Raw genomic sequence first — 18,444 nt, 5'->3', positions numbered from 1 at the left:
CACACATTGGCCAACTAGGGCAAGTCCCCTTGGAGGTAATGGCCTTAGCAGGATCAACAGGAAGGAACAGTTATCTCCCCATGTGCTGAGGGCATCTGCCTTAGCTTAGCCTCCTGGGACTCCTCAGATCAACTTTCCATGCTGTCAGCCTCTAACTTGGAGTGGCCATTGTTGAGTTGCCCCCAGCCAGAAGTTAGGGGAGAGAGAGGAATCACGAGCTAACACTCAGGTAACTCTCTTCACAGGATTCCCATAAGCATTGTTTCAGTCTGCATTGAAATAATGCCTCAAACATTTTATTCAGTACTTCCTCTGACCCTGGTGCTGTCATCTCCATGTCTTTTTTCTTTTTTTTAAAATTTCATTTATTTATTCATGAGAGACACAGAGAGAGAAAGAGAGGCAGAGACACAGGCAGAGGGAGAAGCAGGCTCCATGCAGGGAGCCCGACGTGGGACTTGATCCTGAGTCTCCAGGATCACGCCCTGGGCTGAAGTCAGTGCTAAACTGCTGAGCCACCCGGGCTACCTCCTCCATGTGTTTTTTCTAGGCCTGGATAGACATGGTATCTTGAGTCCACCTTAGGTTCCCAGTGTGGCCTGGCTTTGATTAAGGTATCGACAGATATTGGGTAGGTAGATAATGGCTTTTTTTTTTTTTTTTTTTTTAGAAAATAAAAAACCAGGTAAAGGTTCCAAAGGCTGCAAGAAGGTAAGTTGGCTTCACCCTCAGGTAAAGTAACTCATTGTTGGGGATAAGGTCAGGAATGGGTTCCCTGCCCTAGAAGAGGCCTACAAACTGCAGTAGATGTTGGGTCATTCCAGACAGAGCACTGAATTGGAATCAAAGGATACAGCTTTCCCTCCCTCTCTGGTTGGCTGCGGTAGAGAATCAGTAGCATTTATTAAGTTTCCACCACAAGCCATGTGCTGCTTTGTGCTTGAGTTACCTTGGTGAAAGGATTGCCATCGTCCCATTTTTAAGATGAAGAAACTGAGCCACAGTGAGGAGCTTCCTAGGTCCAAGGTAGCATGGCTGTGACTTGAGTCTATCTGATTCCCAAGTCCCTATTGCTCTTGTTGAGGAAGGAGGCCAAGATATCACCTTTGGCTTTAGCTCCTGGCCCTGCTAGGCGAGGTGGAGGGAGATAAGATGGGCCAGAGCAGTGGTTCTCAAATTTTAATGGGGTTAAATTTCTCAAACTTTAACCAGCCCTCCAGGTAATTACCCAGAATTACCTGGAGGGCTGGTTAAAACCCAGACTGCTGGGCAGCCTGGGTGGCTCAGCAGTTTAGCCACCACCTTCAGCCCAGGGCGTGATCCTGGAGACTTAGGATCGAGTCCCACATTGGGCTCCCCGCATGGAGCCTGCTTCTCCCTCTGCCTGTGTCTCTGCCTCTCTTTCTGTGTCTCTCATGAATAAATAAATAAGCAAAATCTTTAAAAACAAAACAAACAAACAAAAAACCCAGACTGCTGGGCCTCACCCTCAAGTTTCTCCTTTAAAAAAAAAGATTTTATTTATTTATTCATGAGAGACACAGACAGACAGACAGACACAGGCAGAGGGAGAAGCAGGCTCCATGCAGGGAACCTGACCTGGGACTCGATCCCGGGTCTCCAGGATCACACCCTGGGCCAAAGGCGGCACTAAACTGCTAAGCCACCTGGGATGCCCACCCTCGAGTTTCTGATTCAATAGGTCTGTTGTGGTGTCCCATAATTTATATTTCTAACCAGTTCCCAGGTGATGGTGTTCATGGTCCAAGAGCCACACTTAGCTACTTAGCGTTTCCCTTTGGCCTTTACTTGGGAAACTTTTCCATTTGTCCCCACGTTTCCTGGGGTGCTTCGATCAGTGCCTGCCTAGGAGAGGGAGGGTCTTTCTCTAGCCAGATGGGCAGACTTCTGGGGACAGAGCCCTTCTTTTTGCTTACTCCTCTCTTTTCCCTACAACTACACTTTTGAGCAGCTGTAACCCTCCAGGAAGGGTGATTTCCATGAGTTGATTAGCTCTGATTGTTTCCTTTTGTGTGGTGACCAGCCTGCAAAGCAGAATGGAAAGAAAGCAGCTTCCAAAGTAGCCTCTGCTCCCCAGTTTGTTCACTCCAATGATCATGCCAATCGGGAGGCTGAATTAAAGAAGAAGAGGGTAAGCCCTTGACCTTGGGGGAGAGAGAGGGCCTGGCCTGATGCCAGGTCCACAGAAGTGGTGACTGGAAGGGCAAAGACCAGAGTTGTTGGGGTTGTTGAGGCTGTTTGCAGAAGAGGGAAGAGAAGGTGGTCACTGTGATATTTGATTTAGTGTCTCCGTGTGCTCATCTCCCCCTCACCTCCTGGTCCACTGCTGCCCTTCTGTGTTCCCCCTGCTCCTTTGAAATGACTCCTGTTAGCCTCACCAGTTCGTTCTGTGACATCACAACTCATGGATAGTTTCCTTCTGTCATCTCATCCGAATTGTCAGGATTTGAAACCATGCTTTCTTTGAAGCACTCTCACTTTGACTTTCTTGTCATCTCACTCTCGTGGATGTCCTTGTTCCTCTTTCCTAGTCTCTTTTGCTGTTCCTTCCTTTACCTGGTCTTTAGATGATGGAGCATCTAAAGAGGACCTTACCTGCTTTCTCCCTTGATCTTAATTGATTCCCTTTGCCTAGAACACATTCTCTCTCAGCTTCACATGGCTGTCTTTTTATTTATTTTATACTGTTTTTCTCTGCCACACCTTCCTTTCCTTCATCTCTTGTTTCCTTTCTCTCAAACTGCTTATCTCCTGCTATCATATCTACTTTCTCCTTGTATCCCTGCTCCTCCTACCTCTGCCATGTCAACACTGTTTCTTCCCTCTGTCATCCACTCCCTGTTATTCCCTGTTACTCTGTCTCCCATCCCTTTCTTAGGTTACAGACCTAGTCAGCTATAGTCCTGCTGTGTGTTCACTTGTTAGGTTGAGGAGATAAGGGAGAAGCAGCAGGCTGCCCGGGAGCAAGAGAAGCACAGACGCAGGACCATTGAGACCTACTGTCAGGATGTCCTGCAACGCCAGGAGAAATTTGAGCATAAGGTAAGAGAATAGCCTTTGCTTCAGAGTCAGATGGGTTTGGGTTTGCTCAGAAGCATCTATTGCCATTGCCCTGTAAAAGGGAAAGAGGAAAGATGTGAGACTGTTGGAGTGGACATAGGAAATTAGTGCAAAGAAGATGGGAAACAGTGGGGAAAGAGGGATGGAGGGAGGTATGAGAGGGAAACACAGGGCCATTATGAGCCCTATCTGACTGGACAACCCTGAATAGGTCCTCTCCTAAGCTGGACCCCAAAGATGTGGTTGGGAGTAGGGAAAGAGAGATCAGGAGATGGGGCGGGGAGAGGGAATAAGTGTAAGAGAAGGGTCGACAGAAGAGTGTATGTGAGAGGGATGCCATCTTCCTTCTTGGACTTATTACTGCCCTTCTGATGTACATTCTCATCTCACAGAATATGCCCTTTCTAGTTCAAAGTTCCTTTTCTAACATAAAGTGCATGTTTTGCCTCCCCCATCTCATGTTCCCACATGGGTTGTTTTTTTCACTTATAACTCCCTCTCATATTCCTTCCTTGTACACACAGGTGCACACTCAGGTCCCTAGCTAGTGCTTGAACACATACTTAAACAGCATACACATGCATCATATGATTGCTTCCATTCTTCCAGTTCCCAGCTTTATTGGCTGGTCAGTTACTCTTTGGTGGGCTGGGATTCCTGTGGCTCCCCCAGCCTCTCATGGTTTCCAAAGTCCTGGCTTTCACTCTCTCTTTTCTCCCTGAACCATTTCTTCTCTCTCTTTTTTTTCCTTTAGGAGGAAGTTTTACAGGAATTAAATATGTTTCCTCAGTTGGATGATGAGGCTACAAGGAAGGCTTATTACAAGGAGTTCCGTAAGGTATGAGGGCCCATTTCTTAAGACTCTTTAGAGAGGGTACCAATCCCATCCCATCTCCTCTCCATTTCTGTTTTTCCTGACTGAGATGGAGACCTTTTCTTTTATGGGCCTGTATGATTCACACCCAGTCCTTTGCCTGCCTTCATCCCCTGTCCTTTGCCCTGCAGGTGGTAGAATATTCTGATGTGATTTTGGAAGTCCTGGATGCCAGGGACCCACTGGGCTGCCGCTGCTTCCAAATGGAGGAAGATGTCCTGCAGGCAGAAGGCAACAAGAAGCTGGTCCTGGTCTTGAACAAGATTGGTGGGTGTTGGGCAGAATTGGTAAGGCAGGGCAGGGGCCAGACCTTCTTGAAAGACTAGCTCAGACCAGATGCTGGGACTCAGCAACTCAGTGGTTGTGTAAGGTGAGGAATTCGTGTTCAGTTTTTAAAGCCAGGAATCCAAGAGGTGAAATCACTTTTTTAAAGACACACACACACAGTTTGGCAGAAGTTGGGGATGGAGTCCAAGCCTGTCTGCCTTTCAGTCCCTTGTTCTTGCCATTTTGAGCCTTATTGGTCAACCCTGGAGAGTTCCTGTGACTCCAAGCTGGAACCCACAGACCAGGGCAGAAGAGCACATGAGCCCAGGAGTCACTGAGGTCTTGGTCTTATTCCATTTGTACTGTCAGTTTTCTCTGGGATCTTGGACAAGTCGTATCACCTGAGAGTTTCCATTTCTCTAGCTGTAAAATGGGCTGTGATTGTCCCAATCTCATTGGGTTGTTGTGAGAATTAATGATAAAGTGCTTGGTATATGCATGGTTAGTACTCCACAAATGGTAGCCATATACTTGTCAGAGTTATTCTTGACATTTGGCCCAACCTAGAATGATCCACAGAGAGGATGGGAAATGCAATCTTTAGGAAGCCTGGCTTGGAAGGAAGGCATCTGGGACCAAACAGCTAATTTGCCCATTTTCCCCAAGGGACAGAGTTCCCCTCGGGGAGGGCCAATTGGCCCCCTCCCTAGACTGGACTTTTCTTTCTAATTCTAACCTGGGATCTGGACAGGTACTGATAGGGCCAGGGACAGCTGGACAGGTACTGACATCTGTTGGCAGGAGGTGGGCCTAGCCTTGGATGTGGGTGGATGTATCTTTGGCGTGAGCCATCGAAGTGATGTTCTCCTTACTAGTCCTATGTGTTTCTATTTTCCCCAGATCTGGTCCCCAAAGAGATTGTGGAGAAGTGGCTGGATTACCTTCGGAATGAGCTGCCAACAGTGGCTTTCAAGGCCAGCACACAGCATCAGGTCAAAAACCTGGTAAGCTGGGACCAGGGGCATCTAGCTAGCCTCTTTCAGGGTAGCCTGGGGCCAGGGTTGGAGGATCATGACTTGGACTGGGATCCCCAGCCCTTTGGTAATTGAACTGGGCCTTCAACTTTGAGCTTTTTGCCTTACTAGATGACCTTTTAATATTTGTTTTACTTTATTCCTCCCTACATTTTAGCTTTTTGGGAAGGTTTTTTTCCTAGATATGAAGATAATACATACTGTCCATAGAAAATTTGGAAAATACAGTTAGCTATGTGTTAGCTTTTAAAAACAGACACCTTCATTTTTCTCTTTAACACAAATCACTCTACTTTCTAATTATGTAATTAACATAGAAATACAGTTTCTTTGTAAAATGTTAAAAGTATTACAGAAACATTGGTTGCTTCTGAAGACAGAAACTGGCTGCTGGGGGACACTTTTCAACTTTGCACCAGGTGTAGAACTTAGTATTTATGAAAAAATAAAGTAGAAAAAAAATAAAAACAGTTACAGACAGTTTAAATACCCTTTTACCAAAACCCTTAATTCTAGTTTCCTTTATCCATACCCAGGTGTAACTACCATTGTTAGCTTGGTGTGTATCCTTTCAGATGTTTTTCTGTGCTGTATATATATGTAGATGTATATATAGAGAGAAAGGAAGTGTTTGGGAGTGTCCTATGTGTCATCCTGGGGCATGTTTCTTTTGGCAATTTTCTTTAGAGATGCACTTTTTTGATGCTAAATAAACTTAGTTTGGAATTTTTAATCATTATAATCAGTACTTTAACATATACCCTTGCACATGTTATCATGGCTGGTAGGCAAGTATTTATATAGGTTGGGTACTGAGAGGTGGAGTGGCTATGTATTTTACATTTTCCTAGACACTGACAAATTGCCTTTCAGTGGCTGTACCAATTTATCTTCCTCCTGCTAGGGTAGATGAATGTGGGAGAGGGCTGTTTTCCCTACATCCTTTCCAACATTTGATATCATTAAACATTTTAATCTTGACTCATTTGGGAGAAACCTGACCTCTCATTTATAATTTTTGGCCTTCTTGGTGACAGAAATATGGTGAGCATCCCTTCTAACAGCTCTCTTTCATTTGTATTCCACTTTTAGGATATATTTCCTCAAACTATTTCTTACTGATGGATATTTAGCTTAATTCGTATTTTGCAATGCCATGGTGGGTGAGGAAAGAGGAAGAGATGGAATGGCATTGTGGGCAGAGGAGGTGGCATCAGGAGTAAGGAGATGGAGGCTGGAATGGCCTTGTCTTGTGTGAGGAGTTAAGGGAAGGTAGCCTATGGGCCAGATACTGTCTTCCTACCAAAGGCAGGGAGGACAGTGTCTCCATTTTGTGGATGAGGGCACTGAGACGTAGAGAAGGGAAGCAGAACTTGATGCACACACACACCTGTGAGAGGCAGAGCTGCTGGCTAGATGCTAGGGTGCCATCCTTACCCTGCTGAGGGAGGCCACAGATAAGTATGTCTAGAGAGAGTTAGGGACGGAGAAGATTGAAGACACGACCGTGGAAAAACAGGCCTTATGCAAGCAGGGAAATGGCAGGTATTCAGGGCCAGTGTGAGAAGTCCTGTTTTAGCCTTGGGGTCTCAGCGATCACAGGGAGGTGGTCCTGAAGGTTTCACTGAAAGTTGGAAATCTGGAGTCAGACTACATTTCCCACCTGATGCCTCTTGTATAATACCCCTTGTTTTCCAGAATCGTTGTACTGTGCCAGTGGATCAGGCCTCTGAGTCACTGCTGAAAAGCAAAGCCTGCTTTGGAGCTGAAAACCTCATGAGGGTTTTGGGGAACTATTGCCGCCTTGGTGAAGTGCGCACCCATATCCGTGTGGGTGTTGTGGGTAAGGCCTGTGGGGAGGCCATGGGGCCCAGGCTCCTTCCTTGGGCAGAGCTTTCACTGGGCAAAGGATTCTGGGAGCTTTGTGTTACCCTGGTAGGGAAGAGAGGGTTATGAATGGTTAGAGAATGGTTTTATGATTTGTAATGTGTATTGGTGGAGGACATGGGAAGGCATACTGAGAATCACCACCATGCACGGAGTATTAGAAACGTGGACCAAATACACACGGTTGTGCTTGGACATTGTGTCATCTCATCCTACCAGAGCTGTGGGGTGGGGGGAGGAGTGAATATATCCCTTTTACAGATAAGAACACTGAGGCCCAGAGAAGGCAAAGGGACTTGTGGGGGTCAGCTCTGTGTGAGACAAGGTAGAGCGGGAAATATCAGAAAGGGAGACAGAACATGAGAGACTCCTAACTCTGGGAAACGAACTAGGGGTGGTAGAAAGGGAGGTGGGCAGGGGTGGGGGTGACTGGGTGACGGGCACTGAGGGGGGCACTGGGATGAGCACTGGGTGTTATTCTATATGTTGGCAAATTGAACACCAATAAAAAATAAATTTATATATAAAAAAAAGGTAGAGCTGATACTCAAACCTGGACCTGTCTGGAATCCAGGGTAGTGAGGGAAGGGTGATGGGGAAGAGGATAGGGAAATTGAGAGAAGCAGAGATAGACTGTCAGAGAGAGGAAGTGAGGCCAAAAGAAAAAGATATTCGAGAGAACTGGACACTGAGAAAATGGTATAGATAGACAGACCTGAATAGACCTGGAAAAAGAACTGGGTGGGCACCTGGATGGCTCAGTCGGTTAAGCATCTGCCTTCGGCTCTGGTCATGATCCTGCAGTCCTGGGATCAAGTCCCAAGTAGACTCCCTGCTTAGCGGGGAGTCTGCTTCTCCCTCTCCCTCTGCTTGCTGCTCCCCCTGCTTGTGTTCTCCTTTTCTCTCATGCTTGCTCTCTCTCTTTCTCTCTCTTAAATAAATAAATATCTTAAAAAAAAGATAACTGGGAAATGGTGGGATTGGTGGGGAGTGGAAAGGAAAGATAGGTTTAAATGACAGAGGCAGGTAGAGAGGGAGATACCAATCACAAAAAGATACCAGAAGGACTGTAGAGACAGGCAGTGTGCATAGAGACACAAGGGGTAGATACTTTGTGCATATGGAGAGGCAGACGTGCATACCAAAGAAAGAATGAGAGAGATAGGCAGATGCAGAGATAGAGAGACAGCTTCAGAGGACAGGGTGCATGGAAGGAGCCAGGAGTAAAGAGGTAGACATGGTGTAATACACAACACACACACACACACACACACACACACACACACCCCTATGAACACATTCATATCCACCAATACACGTATGGATCTACACTGGTGCAGACCTGTTCAGACCCGGAGGTAGCACACATGCAGACCCAAGTCCTTCTCATATGTTCTGCTCCCCACAAGCAGATAGAGGCACAGAGAGACACATGCAACCCAGATGCGCTGGACCCACAGACACAGTCACATGCCCAGAGCCACAGAGGGAGACAAATGCACAAATGTGTCTGTGATGAGATAGATATTCACAGAGACATAGAGACAGAGAGAGGGTTGGGAATATGCAGACAGAGACAGAAGGCACAGTGAGACACCTACAAAGAGGCCTACAGAGACGAGCCCATGGGGAGAAGGAGCACAGAAGGAGGCCGGGAGAAGTTGGTGCTGAGGGAATTAGAGAGGCAGAGTTGGTGGGGTGGGGAGAAGCAGAAAGACAATTGCCAGAATGAGAGATAAAGAGACAAACCAGCAGAGAAGGGTGCTTAGAGCTATCCACAGAGAAAGAAATGTATGGTAGTAAAAAAGACTGAGCAGGAGAAAGTCAACATGGAAAAAACAGTGATATTTAGTACGAGAACAACCAAGAGATGTGTGCTTGCATACACACATATATGTGCAAGGGCACGTGGATGATGTACAGAGACTTCCACACACCAGGAGTGCACACATACAGGTACGTCCATGAGAGAGCAGTCTATGCATAAATTCTGACACACAGAGAAGGAGAATAGTGAGAATGAGAGACCTGGTGAGAGAGTAGCACACAAAGATGTCCTCAGGCCTGGAGGTGCTCACAGATGCCTCAACAGAGAAACATATACCACAGGCAGACAGCTGCTCAGAGAGAATGACATCTGGAGAGGGCTCTCCCAACCCCCTACCAGGTGAATTTGACACCAGGACAGATGGTTCTCTGTTTCAAAGACATTTCCTGATGTCAACCTTCTGTTGGATCATGTTACAGAGGCTTTGCATTGAGCACCTTTCCCTGGCTGGTGGGAGGTGGGAGGTGAGTGTCATATCTAGTGAGAGGGTCATGTGTACTCAGTATGCTCACAAATGGAGGAAAGGGGTAGCTAGGCCATATTGGGGCTTGCTCAGGGCCTGGGATGGGAAGGCAGGAGTCCAGGTTCTGTTTTTGGTTTTGCCATAGCTTGGTCATTGTCCCAGCATGGATCACCCATGTGTAGGCTGGCCGAAATGTTCCTGAGGGCCCTTCCTGCTCTGAGCCATCTGCTACTCCTTTGTAGGTCTTCCTAATGTTGGGAAGAGCAGCTTGATCAATAGTCTGAAGCGCAGCCGAGCGTGTAGTGTGGGAGCTGTTCCTGGCGTCACCAAGTAAGTTACCTGCCTGCTCCACCAGTCCACTGCTTCTTGACCCTACCATTTCTCTATCTTTCATGACTTTGGCATCTGCCCCTTTCCTTATCTTGGCCCAGCCTCTGATTCTTACCTGGGCATGGGACTCTCACTAACAGTCCCCATTTACCTGGTACATCCTAGGTGTGGGCCAGGGACACAGCTGGGTACTTCCCCCCTCAGTTCCTTGAAGTTTCTTAGCAGTCATGCAATATTGGGGTATAGGTATAGATAAGCAACTGCACTTCCTAGATGAAGCAGTGGAGGCTCAGTAAGTCAGAAACTTGCCCACAGTCTGGCAGCTCAGTCCCTGGTGGTAGGGACTAGACTAGAATGAGTCCCAGGTCTGTAGGCCCAAGACCCCCAGCCCAAAATCTCTCTATCTTCATCTATATGTATGCTCTCTGCCCCTCACCCCTTTCTCAGCTGTGTCTGGGGATTAAGGGATACCAGATACATCCCAGCTCATCAGTGTCCTACATTCTCTTTTATCTCCTCTTTCCTGTCCTAGGTTCATGCAGGAGGTCTATCTGGATAAGTTCATCAGGCTGCTGGATGCCCCAGGCATTGTCCCAGGACCAAACTCAGAGGTTGGCACTATCCTGCGCAACTGCGTCCAAGTGCAGAATTTGGCAGACCCTGTGACCCCGGTAGAGACCATCTTGCAACGCTGTAACCTGGAGGAGGTACAGAAGGCACTTGCTCCTGCCCTGCCCCGCCCCACTCCAAGGGCCCTTCATTTTTTCCTCATGATTTCTTTTCTTCCTCTCTTCACCAGATTTCCAACTATTATGGCATCTCCGGGTTCCAGACCACTGAGCACTTTCTGACTGCAGTGGCTCACCGCTTGGGGAAGAAGAAGAAAGGAGGCGTATACAGTCACGAGCAGGCAGCCAAAGCTGTTTTAGCAGACTGGGTGAGGTGAGGAGAGGGCTAAGAAGTAAGGTAAGGGTAGACCTGTTGAGAGGCTCCATAAGGGGGTACATCTGTGCTTATTGCAGCAGTGGGGCAGCCTGACATCCTGTTTCCTGGGGGAAAGTGAAGGCACCAGGTCATGTCCTGGTCAGGAATTTCTGGCCAGTGACAATCCAGCAACTTAACCTCTTGTTGTTCAGAAGCTTCTGTGGATTTTCTTGTTCCTCATTGTTTCTGACTTGTTTCTAACTCATTCTCTCTTTGGTCATTTGTTCTCTTAATGACCTCACCAATTTCCTCCTATCTCCATCTCCCAATGCAGCGGGAAGATCAGCTTCTACACACTTCCACCTGCCACCCACACTCTGCCTGCCCATCTCAGTGCTGAGATCATTAAGGAGATGACTGAAGTTTTTGACATTGAAGATACTGAGCAGGCCAACGAAGACACCATGGAATGTAAGTAGGGGCATAAGTACTTTGTCTTACGCTGGATGGGAGCCCCACAGACCCAACACCAGGTCCCATGTTTGACCTTCCCCTGCCCTGGCCCTACTCTGGCTTTGGGCAAATTGTTTAACCAATCTAAATTTAGTGTTTCCTCCCACAAGGTGGAGAATTCTAATCTGGGCCATGGGGGTGATTGTGGGCTCTTGGTAGATAGGGAAAAAAGTCAGCAAAGTTCTGTGTATACAGTGAGGTGCTCAGGAAATGTGTGGGTCTTTTCCCCATCTCTTGGGACCTGGAGTGGACTAAAATACTTCTCTTCAAAACCCCTTCCCTCATGTTGCCCTAGGCTTTGCCTCAGCTACTGTATGTCTATTCCTAGATTTTTGTCCTCTCTCCCATTGGTGGGGAGACATCTGAGTCATAGAAGGCTGGTATTTCCTGAATGGTGCACGATCAGTGGCAGACAGGTGGCATTCAAAGCAACTCTTCTGCCCCATAGTCTTAAGACTATCCCAGCTCAGAGTAGCTAAGGGTTCAAAGAATGGATTGCCTGGATTCAAGTTCAAGTTTTGTTTCTTGTTAGCTCCATGATGCTGCGACAGTTAATTTCGCCATGTCTCAGTGACATCAACTGTAAAATGGGGACAGTAGCACTTACCCAATAAGATGGTCACAAACACATATTTAATTCATAAAAACACTCAGAGCAGTGCTTGGCTTATAGTACATGCTTGGTGAATATTAGTTGTTATTAAGATGATCATTTGCTGGGGTACAGAGGTGTGGCTTTGAGAAACTTCTATAGGAAATATGTTCTCTTCAGATACTACCATTTGCAACCTTGGCTTATGGCTCCTCCCTCCTTTCTACTCCACCTTGGAAAGGTGCCCAGTGCTCTCTGGACCTGTTTGTGGACCCTTGGATAGTGGAAAAAGGCCTGGCTGGCCTGGCTTCTGGTTTCTCCATTTCTCTTGAGGGCTTTTCTTCTCTGGGCTTTTTTGTGTCCTTAGATTAGCGATGAGGACAAGAGGACTTGTCTACTTCAGAGTTTATTCCCCACATGGCTGCTAGCAAGTCAGTTCTCTTTCTGAACTTTACTTCCCTCTTCTACCAAGTAGATGGTTGGGAGGAATTAGAGCTCATGTTCCTATGATGATACTTGACCCTGGCTGCATGTGAGGGCAAGGGGGACTCCATTAGTGAGAATGTACTTTGGCAAAAGATTGAGGTCTGGGAAATTGAGGAGAGGGAAAAGTTAATGGCGAGAGTTTTCTAGAGGAGTTGGCCCTAGTGTTGTATCTTGAAGAGTGAGTAGGAATTAGAAGGGGATGAAGACAAAGTTTGGAAGTAGGTGGGTTGGGGAAATTGAGGAGAGGGAGAGGTTAATGGTGAGAAATTTCTAGAGGAATTGGCCCTAGTGTTGTATCTTGAAGAGTGAGTAGGAATTAGAAGGGGATGAAGACAAAGTTTGGAAGTAGGTGGGAGGATACTATGGGCCCAAGGCAGTGGGTACATGAATGGTTTGCAGTGGAGGCCATCTCCAGGCAAGGGGCCAGGAGGCAGGTGGAGAGGCCTGGTCCTGGAAGGAAACCCAGTGGCTGCCATTTACTGAGCAGTGTCTTAGGCCAGTGTGTTTCAAGTGTCCTCTCCTGTGAGGGCAGCCCCAAGCCATAGGCTTGTGGTGTTCTCATTTTCCAGATGAGGAAGCTAAGGCTCCTAGACCAGCTCCCAGCAGGTGAATGCCCTACTGCAAAACCCATGCCTTTAATCCTTTGTCATGTGGCCTCCCATCAGAAATGAAAAAGCCCTTCTCTCCCAACTCCCTTGGGCAGCTCCACATATCCTTTCCACTGAGGCCTGATATTGGGGCGGGGGGTGCTGGCAGCAGGGAGGAGCTAGGGCCCTGACAGTGGTGTTGGTTGTGTTAAAGGCTTGGCCACTGGAGAATCAGATGAACTGTTGGGTGACATGGACCCGCTCGAAATGGAGATCAAGTGGCTCCATTCTCCGATGGTGAAAATAGCAGATGCCATGGAAAATAAAACCACCGTGTATAAGGTACCTGCTCCCTTTCTTCATGGTAACCCTCTCCTCTTCCCAGGGCTCTAGGGAGTGGTTGGTCCCTTCTGCCTTGCTCCCACAAGGTCTGCCTGTAATGTTGGGGAGATGTAGGTCATTCACTCATTCCCTGTGGGCTCCTGGGCATCAGGTAGTGTGCATCTTTTACCAGGCAATGGCAAGTCCAAGGAGGAGGCTTGCTCTCTCAGGCAGTTTTTCCAGCCTGGCTCCAACCTAGAGAACAGGTATTCCCATTCAGCCACTCAGTTTTTCAAGTTGCAAACCTGGGTACCCCTGACTCCTCCCTCCAACTAGCATCCAGTAGCCCATACAGTTAGTCAGCAAGTACTATGGCTTCTCCCTCCTAAGTCTCTTGAGAAGCTATCAGCTTCTTTTGATCCCTACCATTTCTATAACAACTGGTCTAAGCTTCTAACCCTTTCTCACCTGGATATATGTCCCATAGTTTCTAACAGCCCAGTCTGACCATGTCACCTCCTCTGTCATGGCTCCATGGTTCCCTACACCTATATGATTAAGCCATAATGCCATGCTATGATATCTGGAGGCTTTTTCAGCTTCTTCTGCCAGTTACCCTATCTCTGTCCTCTGGGAGGTTACAGTTTGGTGAGGAGCTTAGCCATTGCTTATGCCAAGGCCCAAAAAAGTAGTGTTTGGGGGAAACGTTAGTGATGTGGGGTGGTTGGAATGAGAGTGGATGCAAGGAAAGTTTCTGGAATCAGATCATACATAACATGCTTGAATTTGACTTTAAACCATGGGTATTAGGAAAACCCTGAAAATTGGTTATTTTTTTCTGTCAAAAAGTCTTTTTCCCCCTATTTTGTTTATTTAAAATATTCTTTCCCTTTTATTTATTTTTTGACTAGGTAATGTGTGTACGTGGTATAAAATTTAGGTACTAAAGGGTATGCAGTGAAAAATAAGTTTCTCTCCTGCAACTATCTCCCAGCTACCTGTCCCCTCCTTGGAGGCAGTCACTATTAGCAGATTTGAATGTCCTTTTCTAGCTATTCCATCTTTATGTATATACATATGTACATATATGCAGATGCAGAGATCTATTTTAATTCAAATAACAGCATGCTATTTGATTGTTCTGCATTTTGCTCATTTCACTTACAAATTCATCTTATAGATTGTTTCACCTGATTACTTAAAGAGCCATTCTTTGTTTCTGATGGCTACATACTATCTGGAAGGGTTTCTTTTTTTAAAAAATTTTTATTTATTTATGATAGTCACACACAGAGAGAGAGAGAGAAGCAGAGACATAGGCAGAGGGAGAAGCAGGCTCCATGCACCGGGAGCCCGATGTGTGGGATTCGATCCCGGGTCTCCAGGATCGCACCCTGGGCCAAAGGCAGGCGCTAAACCACTGCGCCACTTAGGGATCCCCTGGAAGGGTTTCTTAAGCAAGGAAATGACATGGTCAGGTTTGTGTATTAGAACTGTCTCACCCAGGCAGCCAGAGTGAAAATCAGGTTAGAAAGAAAGGGACCAGGGTAGAGGCAGTGGGTCTAGGAAGGAAAACTCAGCTGTATTCTATAAGAGTTGATGAGGTAATGACAAGAATCATGACATTCTCATTCTCACATAGTTTTAAAGGTTCCCTTGGTGCTTACAGGAAAACCAGTGTAAAGTTGTCTGTTTAAGGCCATCCTCTGGTGATATTTCCAAATGAGCCCATAAGCCCCAGAATATACCATTTTTCCTTAGGGACCTACAGTACTTCCTTGCTCTATGCTAGAGGTTCCAGACTCAGGTTCAGGGAACCTGAGCAGGACCATTTCATCGTACAACTCTGAGAGATACCATTGTACAACTGTGCCATATTGTGAATGGTGACCCCCTGCTGCAACCCCAGAGTTGTATAGGTTGGTAGCTTTGCCTTTTCCCCACTGTAGTGTAGTGAGTTGTCATACATGCATATAAGCCTCACTGGTAGGGTTCTTATTTATTCTGTTTACCAGCTATGTGACCTTAGGTGCTTTGTTTGTTATAGCATTGTTGCAAGGATTAAATGAGTTAATGTGTGTGTGTGTGTGTGTGTATGTATGTATACGCACACATACATTTGTGTGTGCTTAGAATGGTACCTGACACATGGTGAGCTTTCTATCAATATTAGCTTTTACTACCCATATGGACCCATGTCTGTGCCAGCCAGGCAGGTACCCTTTCGGGTGCTCAGGTATGTTCTGTGCTTTTCCATTGTTCACAGTGAGGAATGACCTTCTCACCAGTAGAAGCATGTTGACCACTGCCTTCCCCATGGCCTCTGCCACTTTTGCTGTGTCTTTCTGGTGGGCAATTAACATACCCTGACTTGGCCTGTGTTGTGGGTTGGTTGTATCCTCTTTAGACCGGTTGCTTCTCAAAGATGGGAGTGCATCTGACTCATTTCTTCAACATTTCCCCACATAGAGCTGGGCACAGAATAGATGTCAGAAAATATTTATTAAATTGAGTAAGACTGAAGGGTTACTTGAGGAAAGAATAATACCAATTGTCATTGATCGAGTAGCTGCTTTTTTATTTTATTCTTGTCAAAGCCATACAAGCTATCCATTGTGTATCTTATTTGACAAATGAGCCAACTGCAGTTGAGAGATTAACTAAGCACCTTCTAGTTTGTGATAGAGCCAGACTTGGAAGCTTAGTTCTGTGTGGCTCTAGGTTTCCTCTTCTTAACCAAACCTGTCCCTGTCTCCTCTGCAGAAGTCTTTGGTGGTACTCTGGGGCCCCAGACCTTACTGTTGTCCCCTCTCTCTCTAGATTGGAGATCTTACTGGGTATTGCACCAATCCAAACCGACATCAGATGGGGTGGGCTAAACGCAATGTGGACCACTGCCCCAGGAACAATAGCGTGGTGGACGTCTGCCCTGTGGACCGCCGCCCAGTGCTGCAGAAGATCATGGAGACAGACCCCCTGCAGCAGGGCCAGGCTCTTGCATCTGCCCTGAAGAATAAGAAGAAGATGCAGAAGCGTACTGGTGGGGGCATCTGACCATACCCCTCTTTCCCAGGCTCCAAAAAAGCGCCCCCTTGGGCCTTGATTAGGTGCTCCTGAATGAGCATTTCCATGTGTCCAGTGCCAGGCTAACCCTGGTTAAGGAGCAGGGATGGGTTAGGAGGCTCACTTACTAGCATAGTGGTTTTCAAACTTTAGCTTTTCTAAAATAGTTTTCTAAAACTATTGTTAGAATTGCCTGGAAGGCTTGTTAAGACACAGATTTCTGGGACTCAACCCTGGAGTTTCTGATTGAATATGTTGGCCATGGGGCCGGAGTATTTGTGTTGCTAACTGGTTCCTGGTTGATGCTAATTCTGCTCCTCCGGGAACCATACTTGAAGAACTATTGGCCTAGTCTCTGTGCCACATAGCCACCATTTATTTCTTAGCTGTTTTCCATGTGTTAGGAAGCCTACAGGTCATATATAATGTTTATTTTATCCATAAGCAATGTACTCAAAATTCAAAAGGTAGAAAAGGATATACAGTGAAATGTTTGTCTCCTTCCAGTCTTCCAGTCATCTAGGATTCCTCACAGAAGTGACCAGTTAAATTCTTCTATCTCATTCCTGAGATAAGTACAGAGGCACATATCTATATATTTTTGTTCTCTTTTTCTATGCAAACACTAGTTACCTGAACATAGCTTTGCCACATCATGTTTCCATTTAATGTCAGTTCACAAAAGAACTTCTTCCTTCATTTTAATGGTGGTCTGTTGTGTAATTGGCTGATTTAGGTCTTAATGCTATACCAATCTTTACTGACTCATTGCAAGTCTTACCCCCATTGGTAAGTGAGGAAACTGAGGCCCAGAGACATTAAAGGGCACACTCAGGGTAAAACAACTAGTATTTAATGGAGCCAGAATGTAAACCTAGGATTGGGTTTACAACCCCATAAGTCCAATTCTTTGCTCTTGGCCTGGTTTCACAGTGTGTGCTGGGAATCTGGAAAAGAATTACCCTTGAACTCCTCCTGGTCTTATTACAAGGAAATGAGGAAGAAATAAGAAAATAGACATTGGCAACATAGAGTATTCATAGACAAAGAAAGCAGAGTAAGGAAACTTAACTCAGCCTGGTGAACCTAACCCAGATGGTGATCAGAGAAGGCTTCCTGGAAGAGATGATGTCTGAGGGGAATCCTGAAGAACAACAGGGTATGGCTGGAGGATGAGAGGTGAGCATTCAGCCTTAAAGCCCCTCCATCCATGCTGCCACTTTGCTGTGAGAGCTTTGAGGGTAATGTCAGAGTGTTAAGCTCAACACGGTGAAAGAAAATTGCTGTTTTGATACTAGGAAGGGATAAACATACTTGGAGCCCAGTGAGTCTTACACTCTGAGATAGAAACTATATTAGAGTGATTATTTCACAGGTAGATAAATGGGTCTACCTCTGAGATTGCACACTGGCTCCCAAGACCCCCTCCCCGCAGTTGTTTTGTTTACTGATGGAGGTAAGTGAGCCAGTTTGGGAGTTTGATGTAGACCAAGGTAGACAATAGTCCAGGTCCTGCAGGCCTCCTGTTGGCAAGCCAGCCTCCAAGTGACTGCCTGTATTTCTCCATCTGCAGATAAACTCGCCAGCAAGTTATCTGATTCCATGATGTCTGTCCTCGACCTCTCTGGCAACACTGATGACAGTGCTAGTGACTGATCCGACTTATCTCACCCTTCCTTGTCCCTCCAAGCACCAGTTCCAGTGGGATGGAGGAATACAGATGAAATGGTGTGTTTCTCCATGAAGTACCTGCATATTCAAAGAACTCACCCACCATGCCTCTTCTCACTGTCACCTCCATTCTTCAAGAAAAAGAGTTCCAAGTTGCTGAAACTAGCAAGCCCCATACCCTTTATTTAACCTCTATTCTGTTTTACAAGAGAAATAAACTTATCAGATCCCTGATGCTAACAATTTATCCCTCATCCTGTAGGTTGGTCTAGAGGAATAACTCACAAAACCCTCTTGAACAGCTACATGGGAAACTAGAGGCTGCTGGTAGACCCGGGGGTCCCTGAGTGGGTGACGATTTCTTTATCAGTCGGCAATAGATCTCAGCAGCAAGACATTCCTGTGATGGGCTGTAGACTATTCATCTTCCATCAAGTTTGTAGATCCTCACCTGGGTGTCAGTAACAATAGGGGGAACAGTGATGAGTCTTGTCTCTGGAAGGGTCTGGGGATAGGATAGAGG

The 18,444-nt window shown here is 46.4% G+C and overlaps 1 protein-coding gene across 3 annotated transcripts in view; it reads left to right on the top strand.

Moving 5' to 3' along the window:
- The window catches only part of GNL3L (G protein nucleolar 3 like), a 61,944-nt gene extending 43,780 nt beyond the window's left edge, over positions 1-18,164 (top strand). For 2 of the 3 annotated variants that reach the window (XM_072816067.1, XM_072816066.1), the window contains exons 4-17: positions 671-711; positions 2,045-2,152; positions 2,947-3,063; positions 3,836-3,919; positions 4,087-4,222; positions 5,123-5,226; positions 6,955-7,099; positions 9,677-9,764; positions 10,297-10,471; positions 10,564-10,706; positions 11,023-11,159; positions 13,081-13,208; positions 16,008-16,227; positions 17,824-18,164. In XM_072816067.1, the coding sequence (XP_072672168.1) occupies positions 671-711; positions 2,045-2,152; positions 2,947-3,063; positions 3,836-3,919; positions 4,087-4,222; positions 5,123-5,226; positions 6,955-7,099; positions 9,677-9,764; positions 10,297-10,471; positions 10,564-10,706; positions 11,023-11,159; positions 13,081-13,208; positions 16,008-16,227; positions 17,824-17,906 (1,709 nt within the window). In that variant the 3' untranslated portion in view covers positions 17,907-18,164. The remainder of the gene's footprint in view (positions 1-670; positions 712-2,044; positions 2,153-2,946; positions 3,064-3,835; positions 3,920-4,086; positions 4,223-5,122; positions 5,227-6,954; positions 7,100-9,676; positions 9,765-10,296; positions 10,472-10,563; positions 10,707-11,022; positions 11,160-13,080; positions 13,209-16,007; positions 16,228-17,823) is intronic. The other variant, XM_072816068.1, reaches the window with a different exon arrangement.
- Positions 18,165-18,444: the final 280 nt, after the last annotated feature.

The sequence above is a fragment of the Canis lupus genome, chromosome X (genome assembly GCF_048164855.1).
Source record: "Canis lupus baileyi chromosome X, mCanLup2.hap1, whole genome shotgun sequence".
NCBI lineage: Eukaryota > Metazoa > Chordata > Mammalia > Carnivora > Canidae > Canis > Canis lupus.
Note: the sequence above shows the minus strand (reverse complement) of the source record. Positions and strands in the feature narration are given on the sequence as shown.